Here is a 20,304-nt window from a genome sequence, read left to right as displayed (position 1 = left end):
CTTAGAACACATCAGGTATAATTATATTAGACTTGTAATGTACACTCAATTAATTTTATTGGCAGTGAAGTGGTAAAGAAAGAAGAAGGCTGCAATGTTTTTAATAATAGTTAGGTCCTAGGTGAAAAATAAAAAAGTATAAGTAAAGTTTTATTTTTTTAACTATGCATCATATTTTTTTCATAATATTAATGTCAAACCAATGTACAAATTTAAGATCAAATAATAATATGGTACAAAAATATAATTAAAGAACTAATTTTTAATAATAAGGATTAACTCACTTTAAGTCTCTTTATAAGCTGAGCCCTAAGCGATTGCACCTTAAAACTATCCACAGCAACAGCCCTAGAAGGAGGGCAAATTGGTATAAGAAAACTAAGTGATAAAGATAAGCGTGGCTTGGCGTAAGGATAGGTTTCAACAACTATTTTAGTTACTCAGTCACCTTCACAATGAGCAGAAATTACGTCGCCATTATATTAAATAATTCAATCATCAAATGTTAGCATTCTAGTTGCTTGATGATAAACGAGTCTTGTTTTATTGAGGTAAATATTGTGTTTTTCATTCGATTTTAACCTAATCCTCCCCTCCTCTCGACCATTTTTTTAATCAAAAAATCGCATAGCTATCATATATATTAAATTAATTATATATCAAATGTTTGCATTCTGATTGCTTCTATCATTCTTTAAATTTCCGCTCATGATAATCAGATTTTGTCTCAGTTAAAATAAGTACTACTTTTCTCATATAAAGTCTTGTATACATATTTTACCTATTCCTCCCCTTCTCTTGATCAATCTTTATATAATAAAAAAAATTACCACACATGCTTCATATAGGAAGTATATTTTGTTCTTAAATGATCAGATAACTATCATACATACTAATAAAAATATTGGAAAATGACATTTATCATTCTTAGGGAGCCTTGATAAATGAAATTATTTTATTTAGTGATACTCCCTCCGTTTTTTTTTTATCTTCCACATTACTATAACGGGTAGTTTCAAAAGTTCTTCCACTTTCAAATACTTTCTATTTTTAGAAAGTTTTTATCCCACTTTTACCCCTTAAAAACCCCCATTTTCTTTTAATGTACCTCTTTTCTTTTATTTATAATTATTTTCTCTCTTATACTTTCAATACAATCATTACTTCATACTACTATTTAATTAAAATAATACCCACTACAACCTCATACTTTCAATACAATCATTACTTCACACTACTATTTAATTAAAATAATACCTACTACAACCCAAAGATTCTATTTTCCTTAATATGTGTGAAAAACCCAAAGTGAAAGATCAAAAAAGAACGGAGGGAGTTGTTGATTACATAAAAATATTTACCTAATTTAAATTAAGATTTTTTTTAATATTGGAGCTAAATTAGATAAGCATTTATATAATTTATTATAGCAATTCTATATACTTAATTTAGAATATGATATGTTTAATTAAATGAAAAAGTCACAACAACGAGTTTTTAGATGGAAAAGCATATAGTTTTTCGACGCTTCCAAAAGCGTCTAAAAACTTAACGTCACAAATCTTCGACGCTTGATTTTAGACGGTTTTTTACATGGAAATGAGATTGTTTTTCCGACGCTTAAAAAATCAATATTTAATTTTTACTTCAAAAAAGTCATGTATTCGATAAATTTAATCATGATAATATATATTTGCATTATTCTTTTACTTAGAGCTTAATTTAATATCATCCTAGCTAAATATATATATTTTCTTTTTTAGATTACAGAGTATATTGACAGAAGAAAAGGATTTGCTCCAACTAAGATAAGACTCAATTCTACTAGCTGAACATTATACAAGCTCTCTTTCTTTCGGCTTTCGTTATTTTCACCTATTCAATTTAGAATTGTAATCACAATGTATGTACAATAAGGAATCCTATATCCACTGAAAAAAGAGAAGAGACTAGACAATCTCCATTTTTCCCTCCTCGTATACTACTACTATCTCTATACTAACAGTGCATAACCTAACTCCCGCACAAAAACATCAAGCATCCGAAACTGCACTCGTAAACCTGCATAATAAACTACAATCAGTTAATACAATTTTTTTTGAGGCCGGGACTATGACTTGCATCATGAATCGGCAAGATGAAAAAAATATTTGGACCGAGTTAAGCAACCATATAATATCGACTATACCATGCCCAGTATTACACGATTCGCTAATCTTCTAGCGAATCAGAAAAAGTAAATGCTGGTCGATTTCGGGCTTTTTTAAAGCCATTTTGAGGAGGTTGTGGTTCAAAACCGGATTGGCTGGCAAATTATGTTACGCGGAACATACCACTTACCATGAAAACTTGTATATAAAGTGATTCCCATAACCGTCACATATTACGACTTAAGACACATTATGATATAGGCTCGACTACTAACTGAGGACAAGAGTATAGAAAAGCACCTTCGCAGTTGCAGTAACATGCAAATTTCTTGCTTTCTATTTTGATGCCTAAATCATTGTACATAGATCTTTCAAATAATGGTATCTGGAGGAGGAAGCTTCCAGAAATTCCATGAGTTGTAATCTTCCTGGAAACAGAGAAAAGCATGAGTTCAAGACATCAAGAAATGCAATTCAAGAGCCAAAAATCAGAACGAAGCTACACCCAGGGCCGGGGGAGGATGCCTTAATCATTTATTATATATTATACAAGCGCTAATTAGATATCACAAAATTAAGTATTCTATAATCATTTAGTAGTAAAAATAATGTTTCTCTGACCAAGGCTTTGATCGTCAACCGTAGATAAATGTACCTATATCACTATCATTAATTAAGTCTATACCTTTATCGCTATCTCAATACGAAACAAAATTCAATTAAACACACGAAAATAAGTTTGGATCCATTTTGGATCTGGACATGATCCTGGATCTGTAATCTGATCTTGTTCCTCAAAACTTGGACCCGCGGATTTGGATCTAGATTAGTAATAGTATAAACAGAGAAATAACCTGCTCATGTACTTCTGTTGGTGGAAACATGTCATGCACAAGATTATGAAGGGAAGTGTACGATTTTGAATCCACTCGACGGTTTACAACAACTTGACCCTGCAAACGAAGAAAAATTAGAACGAATCCTCGAAACTAATGTTGCATTACAATAGCAACATCCTCCATCCATTTTGGTTGTACCATATTCCTCTGTGGTAAATTTCAAAATGACTACTCTTTCCTACTCGACAACTTTGGTGCCATTAAATGACCTTTTCTACCCGGGCTCTTCACTTTACCCCACGTATCCGTGTCCAACTCTTGACACTCGGACATAGATATGACAATTGGACATTTCAATTTTGGTTCAAAATATTAACTTTTTTTCATAAATAGCCAAGACACTTGGACACGTGTCTGAGCAGACATGGGTATAAGAGTCCAGATAACCTAGCAAATGACAACAATACCTGCACATGGAGATAATGTTTCCTCCGAATTACATGGCTAACTTTGTCAAAAGACACTATTATCCTGATTGCTTATTTTGCATTCACAAGAAAAATCGTGCAATTAAAAAGACCGAGGAAGTATTTTCTTTGTCTACCTTGGGATTAATGGTAAAGATCTTTCCTCTGGGGATCCCAACTCTGAGATAGCTTAACTCATCAGTGTCCCTATTTCCAAAACCAGCGTAGAATGGATGATGATCTGGAGGAAACAGCACCTTGACATCCTAGATACCCACGGTTTCAAACTCCATCAGATATTTATCCCCATAACATGGTTAATCATCATAAACATAAAAAGCAAGCATCAGGTTTCCAATATTAGAAGCATATCAGTTAAGTAGCATTTTGATCTATATGACATGGGCATTGATCTTACTGGGAGTCAAAGTCTTTCTGATAATTTTGGATACATAAACACTTCTTAAAATTGGACTGGAGCGCGACGACGCACCAAACAGAATTAATGAGCTTTGTTTTTGGAGCATGTACTTAATATTAATTTGTCAAACATTTTCTTCAGTTAGTTACTACCATTTTGAAATGCCATGGTTTGGAGAAAATGAAATAGAGTAGAAGCGACAAAAACTTTTAAGAATCATATTAGAGAGAAAATAGAAAGCGGAAAAAAGACGTCATACACAATTACATTCGGGTTTCTTAATTTTTGACACTTCATATTTCAATGAAACCCTTCCTAGGTTAGAAAAAAGAACAAAGACATCCGACTTTCCAGTTTACCATTGATCTCTCACGCTCTTTAATTCCTAATTTGGGGGAAAGGAAGCCTGTGAGATGTGGCAGAGTTAAACAAAGATCTGCACCACACCTGACAAGCATGACTCCGCACGTCTATGGAAAATTTTAAACTTTGGTCAATTAACTAATCTAGATCTTAAAACAATCATGGAATATGAAGAAAATTAGGCAATCAATCAACCCTCTTCTTAAATGGTTCATCTCTTTCCAATTCTACTTGTATTTGAGGCTAATTAAGGTATCCAACCTTTATTTCTAGACACACATCTGTATCAACTCTCAATTTGAGTGCCAATATGGTGGTTAAAAGGAACTGCAGCCTAGCCCCCCACTTTCCTTATCACAACATTTTCTTCTTGTGCTAACACATGTCTAAATATATAGAGTTGAACCTCTATTTTATCGGTATATGCAACTCCCTAAGTGCAACTTTATCTCAAATGTACATCTCACCCATAAATAGTGTTTTTGATAGATTCAACAACATCTAATTTCCCCAAGATCATTAAGTGACTACCACCTAGGGTGGGGTTTTGGAGTCGGATGTAACCTTATCCTTGTTGTACACTATTCAAGAAAAATTTCCTTTATTCCAACAACCTCTATTCACACTAATACACAAGGAACACCCTATTCTTGATCCACCTTAGAGATGCACAAGCAAACTTTAAAAGCTTAATTTTTGTAAAGTTGGCGTTAGTTGGGTGACAGGAGGCAGGTGCTTGAAAAATCATCATCATTATACCCAGTGTATCCGCTCATAGAAAACTATGATCGATTTTCCAAATTCCAAGTCTAGGGTACATGAGTTGAGGTGCAAAAAGAAAATTATGTGTTTTGGTTTGTAAGTTTAGCCAAAAATGGGAAAAAGATGGGCGCTAGGCGAGGCACAACTACAGGAAAAACATAGATGTTATCGCGATTGCGTAACGATCACCATGTTGTGGACGTGACACCTCGTGGTGTTAAATACAGGTTACACAACAGGGTTTTACAAAACTGTAAGCTCAAAATCCATTACAAAGAGTCCATTATATAACGGAATGACACCTTATTTTTATTTCATGGGAGAAACCCCTTGTGCCTTTTTGCGGGTGTGCGGCCCAAGATTTTTGCAACTAAGTGTAGATGGGATAAAGCATGATATTGTAAAAAGGGTGAAACTACCTAAGTTAGGTGTTCCCATTATCAATTCGAGTGTGACTCATAATTTCGTTTCCACTACAACTATGGAGTAGTCAGGTGTTTCCATAATCAATCAAAAAAAATTATGGTGTGACATTAGGAGCTGGCAAGATAGCACATTGCATTGGTAAATTTTTGTTGCGGTCACAATATGTCATTCGGCATGATCTTTTGCCCCTTTAAATTGTAATATGTATGCAACCCAACTTGGAGGCAAAGGAAATGAGAGTTAAGGATGATCTGTTTCTTGACCACTCATTAGTTTCTTAGAAGTCCATGTCTAGAGCAATAAAGATTTAACAAGGAAGGATATGGCATTTTAGTAGAGCTGAATAGAATTAAGTTAGGGAATGTGAATAAGGAAAAGAAAGTGAAATGGGCAGAGGTACCAGATTTTTTGAAGGAAGTGGTGCACTGGCTTAAGGGTGTATCTAACATGCTAGTGTGACTAGGGCTGAACAGAGTTTGGTCTAAACCGTAAACCAAACCGGACCAAATCGTAATTTAAGTATTTGGTCTAGTCTACGGTCTGAATGGTCTGGTCCGGTTTTTTTTTTTTTTTTTAAACGGTTTACGGTCCGGTCCCGGTTTTTAATTTTGTAGACCAAACCAGACCAATAAACCGTAATAAACTCTAATATTAGGGATTAGATTTAGGGCTATCCTGTATTCCTTATTTCCTGTTTCCTCGACCTGCTGCCGTAAATTACGAAAAGGCAAAGCTGCTTCCTTCTCCCATTCTCCTCTCTTCCTCGCCTCCTGCCCAGGTCTGAGTCTCTGAAGTCGACAGTCGCCTCGCCTCGCCTCGCTTCCTTCAACTCTTCAAGCTTCAACCCATCGACAGACGCCAGACGCCAGACGCCAATCGACAAACGACCTCCTTCAAAGACGCCTCTGCTTCTGTGGTTCTTCGAGGCTTCGACGCTCCTCCTCCAATCTTCATTCTCCAATCTCACCATTCACCACGGAATCAAGTGTAGAATCTCGTAATGTAAGTATATTGGTTGATTTTTTTGATTTTTAGGGTTTTTTTATCAGTTTTTGATTTTTAGGGTTTTTGTTTCATCTTCCATTTCTTCTTCGACATAACTAATTTTTTGTTGTTAATTATAATTTATGTATAAAATGCCGCAGACAAATAGTTAGGAAGATGACTTCATCGAAATCCCACTTTGTACAAATTATAATTTATATTGTATAAATGTTAATTTTTATGATTATAAATTATGAAGTTTGCATGTTTTATTGTTAATTTATTAGATAAATGCTATTTTGATGATTATCTGGTTGAATCTTGAGTCTTTATATATTGGGTAAGTGTAATTTTTTGATGACCACAACTGATAAAGTTTGCAACTTGTATTGTACAATTTACTGGATATCTTCTGTTTTGATGATTATTGGTTTATGAATCTTGACTTATCATATATTGATTAAGTGCTGTAATTTTGATGTAACACTGTGATTAATTGTGAGATGTATCATGTAATGTTTGATATGCAAGAAAGATATGGTGAAGATTCCCATTCTTTCTCTTGTAGCTCGTGATGTGCTAGCCATTCCTGTATCCACAGTTGCATCGAAAAGTGCCTTTAGCACTGGAGGTCGAGTTCTAGATTCATTTTGAAGTTCATTAAGTCCAAAAATGGCAGAAGCTCTTATTTCTTGTCAAGATTGGCTTCGTGCTTCTTCTCTAAAAGTTGAGGAGTGCTTGGAGGATATAGCACAACTAGAGAACGGTATGTGATCTTTCATATCATGATTAGTATTATGTTTATTTTATAAAATTATATTTTTTGATTTTTTTTTTTATTGTATAGAGTTATCGAAGATCAATTTGGCTCCTTCAGTTATTGATGTTCCTTGATGCAATGATGCATATTCATGGATGAAGTCGCTATTGCTGAGTGCTGACTAGTGACTACTATGAATTTACTTTATGTTCTATATTATAAAATTAGTGATGTACTTAACTATTGAAAATTTGTGATGTTTCGGATTTGATGATGTATTTTGTTTACAGATTATCGTTTATCTTAGATTCTCACTCAATAAAAATTTTTAAAAAAAATTTTAAAAAAAAAACCGTAGACCAGACAAGACCAAACCATTCTAGAACGGTCTGGTCTGGTCCGGTCTGATCTGTTGACTGGTCTGAAAAATTTTCAGACCGGAATTTCTGGTCTGGTCTGATTTTTCTGTCAAACCAGACCAGACCGGACCGTGTTCAACCCTAAGTGTGACTGCCTCCTACTCGAGGGAAGGAGCACACCATTATTTTGAGGATGTGAAGCAATCTTGTGAGCGTATGGCCATATCATAATCCCCAATCACAGAAAGATGAAATTGAAAAACAGATTAAAAATAGTTGAGCCAATGTAACATAATTCGCTCGCTAATTTTTTTTTTTGAGTTCGTGAATCGCTCAAGTTTTCCCAAGAATAGCCCAAAACCGACCATAATTCGTTTTTGCAATTCGCGATTCGTGAGGAGACTAACCAATTAGCCTTGAAAGGTGTCATTGTCATGCCCAAAGATAGAAAGATTCCCTCGGAAGGTGTCATTGTCATGCCCAAAGAAGTTCTCGTACATCTTTGGGCATGAGAATGACACCTTTCAAGTCTATATGGATGGGGTTATCCTATTTCGGTAGAAATTGTGTTGAGTCAAGCCCCAAATCTCAACATGATGGAGGTGAGTTCGATCACCTCGTAGTGTACTCCTTGGCTTGCACGTTTGAGAACGAGGTTGTGAGTGCAAGGAAGTATGAGGGCTTATGTTTTGGATCACTTGATAAAGTGATCAAAGTGGGAGATTTAGTGTGCCTTGATGAAGGCAAGGGAGTGCTCATGGAAGGTTTCTAAGGTGGCTCGAGTGGTCGAGCATGTAGGCTTCAATCGAGCCACAAGACAGAAGCTGACCAGTTACCTCAGAAAAGGCGCTCGACTGGTCGAGCATAACTCACTCGGGTCGAGCGAGTATCAGTGGGGAAAACAATGCGATTCTGTTTTGTATCCGGTTTTGTTTTGGCTTTTAAGCCTTTTGTTTTAGGTTATTCTAATATGTCTTAGGGCTATATAAGGAGTCTTAGAACATCATTAGGGTGATAGGGAGAGGCATATACAAGAGAGTAAAACTAGGGTTCACACCATAAGAATTCTTCTCCTTGTATTTGCATATTTGTGAGAGATTGAAGTAAAGGTTCAATCTTTGCTTTGGGAGATTGCTCTTAAAGCTTGTAAGGTGAGTCATTAATGTATTCTTGTTTATATAAATGATAAGATACTTTGTTTGAGGGGAGGTATCATTAGATACCTCATATATTCTTGTGTTTTGCCATTGTTGTTGCTTGCTCTGTTTTTGGGTGTTTACTTTGCATTAGTTTTTTTATTGTTCTTCATCGAATATCATAGCCCATCCCCAAAAAATTGGAAAATGGGAAACAGCAGTAGACAGCTTGGAATATGGATACCCAAATACTGAAAGGGATGTCATATTACATGAACTTTGTATCATCTCTTTAGGGCTCAGCATAGAATAAAGGTTGCATCTAACTTGAAGAGGACATTTTAGTTGGTTAACCAAGTCTGCCCAGAAATTACAGCACTACCGTCTAAAATCCTTAGCTGCACATCCCTTTGGAAAGTTAGCAGCAAGGTTATATGAACACTTTAGGTTGTTTAGTGATTAGTGAATAGTAATCGCCTACAAGGTGGCTCTTCAGAGTAACTTCAGAAAAACATGTGAGCTCAATAGCCAAACGTAAGTGGCCATCTCAGCTAACTTCAGAGTACAGAAGTACAAATTTATACTATCCGTGAGGGGGGCAGGAAGTCAGAAAGAAATAGTGGGGCAGGACAACAGATTGCAGGCCGTCAATAAGTGGTTGTTGTCCTCTTTGAAGGAAGACTATGAGATGATATGTGCCAGGTTTCCTGATTTCCACCTTAAGGATACATTAATCTATTAAAGAATCCAACAGTTGGATGACACAATCATACTTTTCCGCTACCGTATCAGCGCAAGGCGATGTGGTTTAATCTTATTAACAGAAAACAGGATGATGAAAATAGCTTGAAAAGTCAAGTTGAACAAAAACAAGGATTAATAAAGAGGCAGTCAAGGAACTGACCTCTAAACATGCAATCTTGAATTCATGTGGAGCTCTTCTGATTACTGCACCAGAAAAGTAATAACAACAATCAGAGGTAATAAGTTAGGATTGCTAAATAGAGTTGAAAACATCATTGAAGTACATGAACTATGATGTTACACGTAACATCCGCATACATGATAAAACTATATACAATTAGTAGTAATAACACCACCATGTCAGTCATCCAAGACATACAAAAGACCCACCCCAGGGCAGGGATTTAATTGCAGAAAAGACACCATGATCTCTCTGTTTTATCATTTGTTTCTCTCTATTTCAGCCTTACAAATGACAAAATTCTGAGGCATAATAACTTAAGAAAAGTATCCCAACTCCCAAGCACAACCAGTAATTAAATATGTTACCAATAACAACTTGTTCCATTAGCAATTTTAACTGACTCAATATAAGTCAGCTAGAATGTGAAATGTGAGTAACGGACAATATATTTAAAGAAAATGGATACATTTTATCCATGAGAAAAATCGTATATTAACCTTCACGATAAAGAGAAGGAAAAAGTCCATCAGGAGATATTAACATAGGGCCCTCAGGTAGTGCTTTCCCATCCTGCCAAATTTTAAAGCATGTTCGAAACTAATTACAGAGGGAACCCACATTAGAGAAAGAAAATCAATATCTGCAATCACCAGTCACCTGTTTAAGGTTAAATAAGAATTGCCTAGTATGATAGGCTTGTGAAATGGAGCGAGCACTAAGGAAAAGCAATTGATATCCATTTTCCTGCAACAAGAGCAAATAAGGCCGTGCAATTCGTAAATCTCACACCAAAGCTTGCATAAAAAGAGGAAACCTAGAGAGCATCTAGTATACATTTCGATTTTAGAGTTGAAACTTGAGAAGTATCATTTAGTAAGTTTGCCAAAGAAAACAAAAAAAAGGAATTTATGATAGTTAAATTAGATGTTTATAATAGAATATCACCTTATAAGCAAAAACTATTCCTATTTATGTCTGTTCAATTTCAATGTAAAAATAATTTGGATATAGCTGAATAAAACTTCCACAGAGTATTCCATGACAAACCTTTATAGCTGAGAAAAGATTTGTTACGCCAGTCTGTGACCAATCTAGTCCCATCAAAGGCATGAACTGCCCAAGAACATCAGATCTGCATATTAATGTCCAACAGAAAGAGTTACAAATGAAGACAATGGATTTCATAAGACATAGGGATCAACACTCAACATGGTAAAGAGAGTCAAGCTTATTGCAGTTAGCAAGTCATTACTCATTACTGTAGGTTATTTTTTCTTTCTTTTTCTACATTTCAGCCAAAAGTACTCCCTTCATTTCATAATGTAAACCATTCTAGTAATACTTTTTGATTCAAAATATAATTTACTATCAAGTACATAGCTAATCTGTCAACTTCTAATAACAACATATTATAGATTAATGAATAATGTATACTAAGAGTGGAATTTAATAAATAAAGCACAACCACTATAGTAATAAATGTTAACTTAGTTTAGCTATATCCTTAATGCATGAAAAGGAATAAAATTAAACCTATAACGTAGGAACATGTTTTCAACAAAGGCAGTCAGTGAAGAAATCACTTTGTTCCTACAGCTACAGAAGCAATAGACTCATATGCTCAGTGAGTATCATAGTGCAAAAACAAGGTCGCATCGTATTGTATCGGCCGTATTGTAAAGGTTTTTAAATTTACCAAACCGGTATCACCCTCTCATCGTAATGATCTAAAAAACCCGCGCTTCAGACCATTCCAAGCGATATTTCATGGTTTAGGCCGATATTTGGCGGTACGACAAGTCGAAAACCGCATCATCCTCGTTACCACATCACCGTGTTAGTTACTGTAACTATTACCACATTTTTGCACCATGCTCAAAAGTCATGATAAGTCCAAATGTACCCGGCAAGTAGCGTTACACCAAAACAATCAAAACCATTAGAGATGTTATTTTCAAAAGACCCAAAAACACATTTTACTTTGTTGTGACAAAGAAAAGTATTTAAATATAGATGGCCTAAGCTTTTTACTTTTTGTTCCTTGTTTTCTTGAAGAGAAAGATCCTTAGAATAATTATCTAGTGCCTCTTCAAACATTTAATGTACTGCTTTACCAAACGGTATTTCTAGAGATTCCTTTCCATATATTTTTCAATCCTTGTGAAATTTCAACTTAAAAAAATCATGAAAAATAATTGTAAGACAATATATTTTAGGATAAGACACGTTTGGAGGCAGAAGCAGGTAAGTTACTATTGATTACTGCAAATCAAATGCCTCCTTAACTAAATAGATAAAAGCAGAGGTATAACAACAGGAGGTTGCAACAAAACCCATCCAGAGAGTCCATCACTTTCCTTTCCTTTATTAATTTGAACTACGATGTTCAAAAAAATAATAGCAAATGCTTCATGAAAACACACACACATAGATATAAAATATTTTTTTTTAGTCTTTCGACCAATAATGTTTGTATTTATTCATATGAAAAAGTGAATTATGCTATAACATCAAAATGTACATGATAAACAACAATGTGAGCACAAAAGATTTGTAGAAAAACACCAAAAAATTCAAGAATCTCCATCTGTAACCCCAGTTAAACCGTATTTAGAGAAAAAGGAATATAAATTGCATCAAGCGCAACAGCACCCACTGAATGGAGAGCCAATTCTTATATTATATAATTGACTCATCTCATAAGATGAACGACAAAGAACATACATATTGCCAAAAACTTCAATTAAACGATTAAGCTCAGAAAAGTTCAATTTTTTCTATAAATTTAATGCATAATCCTTTCTAAAGAATCAATAACAACAATATGCATAAAATATATTTTGCAGAAATGGCATTAGCACATGTGTAAAATTTGGTTAGTTCTTACTTAGTAATAGTCCCATCTACATCTGAAATCACAATTCGTGCATTCCATTTCCACAAAAATATTCTTGCATCTACCTGTTCAGTTTAACAAAGTAAGTTCAATTCAGAATCAAATCTAACCATAATGGTTGAGGGGATATAAGCAAAATTGAATGAACAAACAAAAACAATTTGGCGACCTGTTGCTCTCCAAGCATTGCTGTTGAGAATGTGAAAGTCACAACATTTTTCCCCTCCCTAAGATTCAGCGATGCAAGCTGTTCAGAAGTAGGACTCTTTGCTCGAATCTTTTTTTTTGCAACTCCACTAATAGCCACATCAGCATTTTCAACGATTTCATTGGGGCTTTGAGTAGAAATTTCAGAACTAGAAATTCTGTCTTGCCTCCTATTTGAACCCTTAAGTGAAAATGGCCATATTTTCCAAGACCCACTTCTGGAATTAAGTGAATTCTCAGTGACTCCTTCACAATTCCTGTTATCTGCTTTACCAACATCTATCATACCTTTTGGTTCCAGAATACGCCCCTGTTCCTTTGAGCCTATGGCTGAAGCAATAGGTAAAGCTGCATCCCAGGGAAAATAAAGACCGCCGATTCTGACAACTAGCTTATCAAATTCCAAAACATCAAAATCAAGCGATAAAAATTTGTCAATATCCAATTTTTTGGCGTCGAAAGCACAAGCAGCAGCTTCATAACCCATTCCTTCATATAAAGAGCCTTTGCAAAGAGATACTTCTGCAAAATTGTAATTAAGGTAATTTTTGTATTTCCAAAAAAAATGTTGATGTAGCATTTAAGTTGTACCTACAATATAAATAACATTTTCTGACACCCTAAGAGCCCGTTTGGTTAATGTACTTATTGGTGGTAATGGAAATGATTTTTTATGTAAATTTTCATGATATGTATCATGTCATTACCATGGTAATGAAAATTTGATCGTAAAAAAGTTTTTTTGTTCACAATTTTCCATTACCACCTAATACCGCATGTTTAAGTGGTAATGCATTGGAATGAACTTTGTGAGGAAAATGAGCTTGTTGAAGGAGAATAAGTATGGACATTAAATTTATCAACAGATATTCTTACAAAAATTACACTAACATGCTATTACCATTTCCAACATTTAGTATCGATTACCAAACGGGCCGTAATAGCTATTGAATATGTAATTTTCATATGAAACGGATCAGGATATGGTGCACAATGAAAAGCACAGAAGCACAAATACACAAAAGAAATCACTACAAATATAAAAGTTGGAATGATAGCACGCCAACCAAATAGTTTTAACTATGATTTACTTTTGTTAGTTCTAAGTATCAAAATGTCTTTACCTATTGCAGGATCAGAAAGAATCTTTTTAATTTCATCTGACATCTGGGATCTTGAAGATGTGATCCCTTCACTTAATCCAGAAGCAATTGGAACATCATCATTGATCATCTTACATGTTTCAAGTGTAGAATCCAAGGAACGACCGAACGGTTGAGGAGCATTAAGTGGTAAATCATCACCATCAAACATCATATTAGGTAAAGATTCTACAACTTGTACCAAGGATTCCTCATTAGCATTACTATGAACTTTTGAAATGCTTATAGGGCTAGATACTCTATTTATCACTTGATTTGGCACATCCATGATAAGTGAATCCGACATGCGATCTTCATTGCTTCCTACTGAGTCTTGAGAAAAACTCTCTTCACTCCCTGACGATGACTTTTTAGATTCCGCGTTCTCTACCTTAGAATCATCATCACTGAACAAGAAATGCTCTTCTTTTGAATTATCTAAGGAATTCACTCTATGACTACCCTCCATGGTAGGACCTCCGAAACAATCTTGAGTACTTGAAGAACTTTCCTTCTCTGTGACCGAGTCTTCCAAACGAACTACTTCAACATCTTTCTTCTCAGCAGTGTCCACAACAAACCCGTCACCTACACTACATCGAGGAGAGGTACCAACCTCGTCTGCAAGAGGAGCATCATCAAAGGAAGAACTACCGCCACTGTTTTCGTTTTCCAACATCGGTGAAATCTTCGAGCTTGAATTAGACTCCACAGATTTTTCACCTATAGAATTTTTTTCATCAGAGATATTAGTTCTATAAGAAGTAAAATCAGCTTCCATGTAACTTTCTTCAAGGGTAAACTTCATAGTATTTGCTGACCAAGAAAATTCAGCATCAGTTTCCTGATTACTTGATATGTTACATCCAGCCATACCAGACACAACATTCCCTTCAGCAATTTCCAACTTATTATCAGCAACAGACATGACATTCTGGGTTTTACTCGTACGAATATTAGTCGTCCACCGTACCTCCAACAAGTCCGCAGCAATCTCAGCACGCTCTAAAGACGTAACACTATCACTTTCAACACTAGACATTCCCTCTTGAAAACCATTCCCCTTCATTGATTTTCTACCAAAAGGGAGTCCAAATATCCTTGCACGACGACTATTTGTCCGTGCTAAATTCCTTCTATTACTTCCTTCCAATTCAGAAACCAGATTTGGCCTATTAGCATCATAGTTATAACTCATAGACTTTTGGGTTCTCCAATCATCAGATTTCACTTCCATCTCATCTCCAGAAGAAGGATACACCACTGATCCTCCTTCTGTTGCATCAACCTCTCTAACAAAAAATGCTTCACCTTTTCGGTCCAAATACATATGAAAATGAGCATCCACTCCATTGACATTTATACTAACTACTCTCTCAGAAGCCTTCAAAACACCTTGGAACTTTCCAAATCGAACATACCATGGCGAAGATTTGAAACTACCATCTTCTTGTTCTACTACAATTATATCAACTGCACCACCAAAGGGATGGAAAGGGCCAGAAACGGTGTATACACCGCGGCTAATATAGCTTCCTAACCTCCCAACAGCAAACATTATTTGGTATGAAATTTCAATTCAATTCCAACTTAGATCACAGTAAGTTATTCTACTCACAATCATATGATGCACCCACAAAAAGATAATCATAGATACTAAACATATGAATCTGAAAAAGAAGATAAAATTGCCCCAAATTTAACCTACAACCAGAAAACCTACCAATTTACAGCTTACAAAACAACCAAAACTCTTCGGAATCAGAAAGTTGTATTTTTCCCCCTTTTTTTCAAGATTTCTGATTAAGAAAAATACCCTTTTGAATATGATTCTAACCGATCAATGTATCATCTGACAGAATATTCAGATAATTAGCTCAAAAACAAAATAATTTAGGTTCAGCAGAAACCAATTAAACATCTGGGAATAACTGACTTGTATGAACAGAATATCCCAATATTCTTACAGACCCAAAATGCAAAATCAGGGGTAAACCAAAAAAAAAACAAAAAGAACAGTTTGTAAGATAGGGTACCCAGAAAAGTTTGGATGAGAGAATATTCGATTTAAAATCCTATTATTCCAAAATCCAACAATTAACTCATATAAATGATCACAATTCAAAGCTATGAAGGACAAATTAAATTATTCATGGGAATATTACATAAAATTTTTTGTAGTGATTGTGATGTGATTGTGATATAACGAATTTACCGATCAAAGGAAAAAGTGATCAGTCGACGCAAAAGCTACAAAGACTAACCTCAAAGAAGAAAGAAGAGGTAGCAGAAAAATTTAGAAAGGAATCCATGGAAGCTATTGAGGATCTAATGCAGGAATACTCCAAATATGGAAACATGTAATGTAAGAGAAATACAGAGAGAGGAAGAAGAAATTAATGGGCGATGGAACAGGGGAAGCAATATAGACGACTATATTTATTGTAAGAGTTGAATAAACAGGAATTGTCTGGTAGCTACCCATTCGGTCGGGTAAATCCTAGTACATCTCCCGGATAATGGTTGTCTATGAGGTCTTGTGCCACAATTGTAATATTCAAAAAACTAGATAGAACTCGGGTGTTCAAAAAACCGTCTCGACTGACCCGATTACTTGATGACCCGAACTATTAATTGCACGTCAAAATTTTGGGAAATATAAAATTTTTGGGTCGGATTATGGTTCAAATATTATTAATTGGTCGATACACGTTGATTCATTTACTTGTTTATAAGATAAAATTCTTTTTTCTTTATTTAGCTCGATCGACTCACCATGAAACTGGTTATATAATTAGTTCATTTCTCTAATTAATAACTTTAACGCACTAATTACACATATGTCAACCATATAGAGATGGTCTCAATATGAGATTGTCTCATTTAAGAATTAGTAGTTTATCTATCAATAAGTTGAACAGAAGATTATGATTAATAATATTCTTAGTCCTAAAAGTAGCTAGGGCTTAAAGTCTTATCATTCTATCTAGTAATAGGAATAAAAATATGTTAGTCCATTTCTCTTTAATGTACCATTCAAGTTGATCATGATGTAGTAAAATCAAGCACATAATAACCCGACTCAAAATATCGAGTACCCTTAACCAGGTGCCTGAATGACTCGGTTCAGGACATGGGCCATTCAAACAACTACCCCCCTAAAACCAAAAACAGACATGTGGAAGTTTCATTATTGTTCTTGTCTTTGCCATGCAAGTGTTAGCCTCCATCTTACAAAATCGATGTTGCTCATTTCCTTCCTCTAGAACCAGATTACATTTGGTGTATTGTTCAATTTCTATTGGTTTGACTTTTCTTTTGTGATATTTCTGCCACAAGGGTGTTTGGGATGACAAATGAAATTCACAATGAGATATAATCTATTACAACAATCCTTAGCACAAAGAGATTGCAATGTAAGACAATGTATTGTAGATGGATTAAAAACTTAAAGATATAATAAAAGTTAATTACTCCTTCACCACAATTTATGTAAAAGAGAAGCAAGAAGAATATGCATGTTCAAGAAAGAAATCAGCAATGTATGAATGGATGAGTGAAATTCCCTGATGTGTGTCAACCAATGCCAACTTATGAAACAAGTGATGTTTCATCCAAAATCAAGCTATGAAACAAATAATTCTTTCAATCAAAGCTCACATATGAAACAAATGTCACTGATGCAAAAGGTATACTTTTATACTTTTATACGTTTTTACTTTTTTACTATATATTTTTTTATAATATTTTATAATGCATATTTAGAGATGTTAACACTCAAAACTTACTTGGAAAACTATGCAAAAAGTAAACGAGAAAAACAAAAAAGAATGAAGAGAGTAACTATCTTTTAAAAATAGGTGTTGGATTCACTACAACACATTTTACTTTTTGCGACACTGGATTTAGTGACACTAAAAAAATATCACTGATTTATATTTTTAATTTAATAATTATTAGTTTTTATTTTAAGTTCCACTATAAAGTGATTTAGCGATACCTTATTTGATCTTTAGTAGCATATGTGATTGTTACTATAGTTTTTAGTAGCATATGTGATTGTTACTATAGTTTATAGTTGCATTTATGAGAAATGTCACTAGATCTTATGTCGCAAAAAAATTTAGTGTGATTATTTATTATGCTGCTAAAGAATCTAATAAATGTCACTAAATATTCAAAAAGCTAAATATATCCCACTAAAAGCAAATTATATTATAATGATTTTCTACTCACGCATGGAATCCTAGGTCTCCCAAGTAGAATCTTGAGAACACTAATACCATGAACTTTTACCATTTTATTATTTTTACTCCTTGTACTTGTTTTTTTTGTCCTTTTAATGATATTGTTTTTTTTTTTCGTTGTTAATAACATTGAATAAAGGGTTTTAACTTTTTTGACTAGTTTCTTTATTTATTGTTAATAACAACAAACAAACATTTGACTTTAGCTTTGGCAAAAAGACCTAATTGAGACCTTATTTTGGAAATTCAAATTTCCAAAAATTTATTTTGGAATTTTTTTTTAAAAATAAGTTTATTTTTTTCAAAATTTCATCTCATCACTCCCTTTATGTATGGCTGGCGAGGCGACTTGCAAGCTTCCATATTTTGGTTTAACGTGAGAGAGAAGCAAGATGAAGCCTTTTGGTTTTTCTTTTATTTTTATTTTTCCCTTGAAAGTTCATGTCAACCCTTTGGAAACATTTGAAACAAATAAAGTAATTCTAACAAAAGAAAAAAAATAAAAAATAAGCTTATAGTAAACTTAATTCTTAAAATAGACGTCTTCATGTCCTAGCTTAAGGTCAGGTATGTTTACGGAAACTAACAACGAAAAAAAAAATTAGTCAAAATTGTTTGTTGACAGTTAGTAACTGTGAACAAAAGGAATACAATATCATAATGTTAGATGGAGAAAAAAAATGAAAATCAAGTTTGTTCGCAATTAGTAATTGTGAACAAACATGATTTTTATTTTTTTGTCCCATCTGACGTCATAACATTAACATGATTTCTGTTTTTTTTGTTCCATCTAATGCTATAACATAGTCTCTCTTTTGTTTGCAGTTTATAACAACGATCAAACAATTTTGACTTTTTTTGATCAATATTTTTGTTCACTGTTAGTAACTACGATCATATCTAACCTTAGACTCGAACATAAAAACGCTTATTTTTGATACTAAGTTTACTCAAAGCTTTTTTTTTTTTTAAATTACTTATTTATTTCAAATTTTCACCCTTTCATGGAAAATGTTGGGCTCTCCTACGAAAAATTTAATCCTAGCCCACACTTTTAATAACAAATCATTTTGATAAAAAAAATCTCAAAATAATTAAAAAATTAATATATTGACATCATAAATGATGATATTGCAACCGGAGGAGTAGGCTCCTTCCCCTCAAATATTAGCCTAGCTATGCGTCCTCCATAGCTAGGAAGAAGCCGACATTTTGTAGGCCGCCAAGCATTGGCTCATCCATAATTAACCTAATTCTCGCCCGAAGCGTACCTATGTTGCCTACCCCGAGCAGTAAGATCATTAAATGAGCTATCAACAGATTGGCCATCAACACCGCTAAAAATACTAGCACCTGTTTATGAAGAAAGAAACCTACACCTCTAACCCTTCTCGATAGGTCAACCAATGGGTCGTCTTAAAGAATGTGTGTCTATCGCTCAGACTCACTAGACACATCCTCTTCATTAGTTATTGATCCTAAGAAATTGTGCTTGCTTCTAGGTTCATATATGAATACGTACTTGTTCAAAGGTAATAGCCCTATACAGTAGCGGTTGCAGGATTCAAACTCATGGGTAAGTGATAACATTACTTTATTGATGTAAATAAATTATATAAATTATTGTAAAAATTTTAGCAGAATGTTAATTGTAAATTGAATAACAACAAAAAATCTTTACTCTAAATTTACATGTATAAGCAATATAATACAATAATGATAATCTCAAGGCAATGCTCCAATAATATAATAAAGCGCGTGCATGATGATTGAAATTTCCTCTCAAAATTTTTTTTTTTCTATCAAGGATAGCACGTGCTACCTAGGGTTATACACTAAATTCGCCTATGGCCCTATATATATGCCTAACTCCTAAGTTCTTGCTGCCTAGCACACCACATTGACCTAGTAACACCCCTGTAATGAGAGTCGCTTCTAATAGGCTTAGAACTAGAACTAGTTACAATTAATCCAACTCTAAATATTTTTTTCATTTACCATGATTATCAGACTTCTATCTACATAATTACACATAAAAAATTTAAGAAAAACAATTAATTATAAAATATATTAAATCTCAAAAAAAAAACAATATTAAACATTAACTATAATTAAATAAATAAATTATATTAAAAATTAAAACTTAACAAACAATAGTCAAATCATTATTAAATAATAATTGAACAAATAATTAATTAATAATAATATAACATGTAA

At 34.0% G+C, this 20,304-nt stretch overlaps 1 protein-coding gene across 1 annotated transcript; it reads right to left on the bottom strand.

Moving 5' to 3' along the window:
* Nucleotides 1–1,717: 1,717 nt before the first annotated feature.
* On the bottom strand, nt 1,718–16,339 carry LOC130798025 (phosphatidate phosphatase PAH2). Its single transcript, XM_057660864.1, has 11 exons — nt 13,823–16,339; nt 12,661–13,220; nt 12,483–12,556; nt 10,643–10,727; nt 10,253–10,339; nt 10,093–10,165; nt 9,572–9,615; nt 3,594–3,722; nt 3,005–3,103; nt 2,451–2,578; nt 1,718–2,061 (listed from the first exon to the last, which is right to left on the bottom strand). The coding sequence occupies exons 1-10, from the start codon at nt 15,396–15,398 to the stop codon at nt 2,522–2,524; spliced, it is 2,784 nt and encodes a 927-aa protein (XP_057516847.1). The 5' UTR covers nt 15,399–16,339; the 3' UTR covers nt 1,718–2,061; nt 2,451–2,521.
* Between the last annotated feature and the right edge of the window lie 3,965 nt (nt 16,340–20,304).

This window comes from Amaranthus tricolor, chromosome 13 (genome assembly GCF_026212465.1).
Source record: "Amaranthus tricolor cultivar Red isolate AtriRed21 chromosome 13, ASM2621246v1, whole genome shotgun sequence".
NCBI classification, from domain to species: domain Eukaryota; kingdom Viridiplantae; phylum Streptophyta; class Magnoliopsida; order Caryophyllales; family Amaranthaceae; genus Amaranthus; species Amaranthus tricolor.
This window is presented reverse-complemented; position numbering and strand designations above follow the sequence as displayed.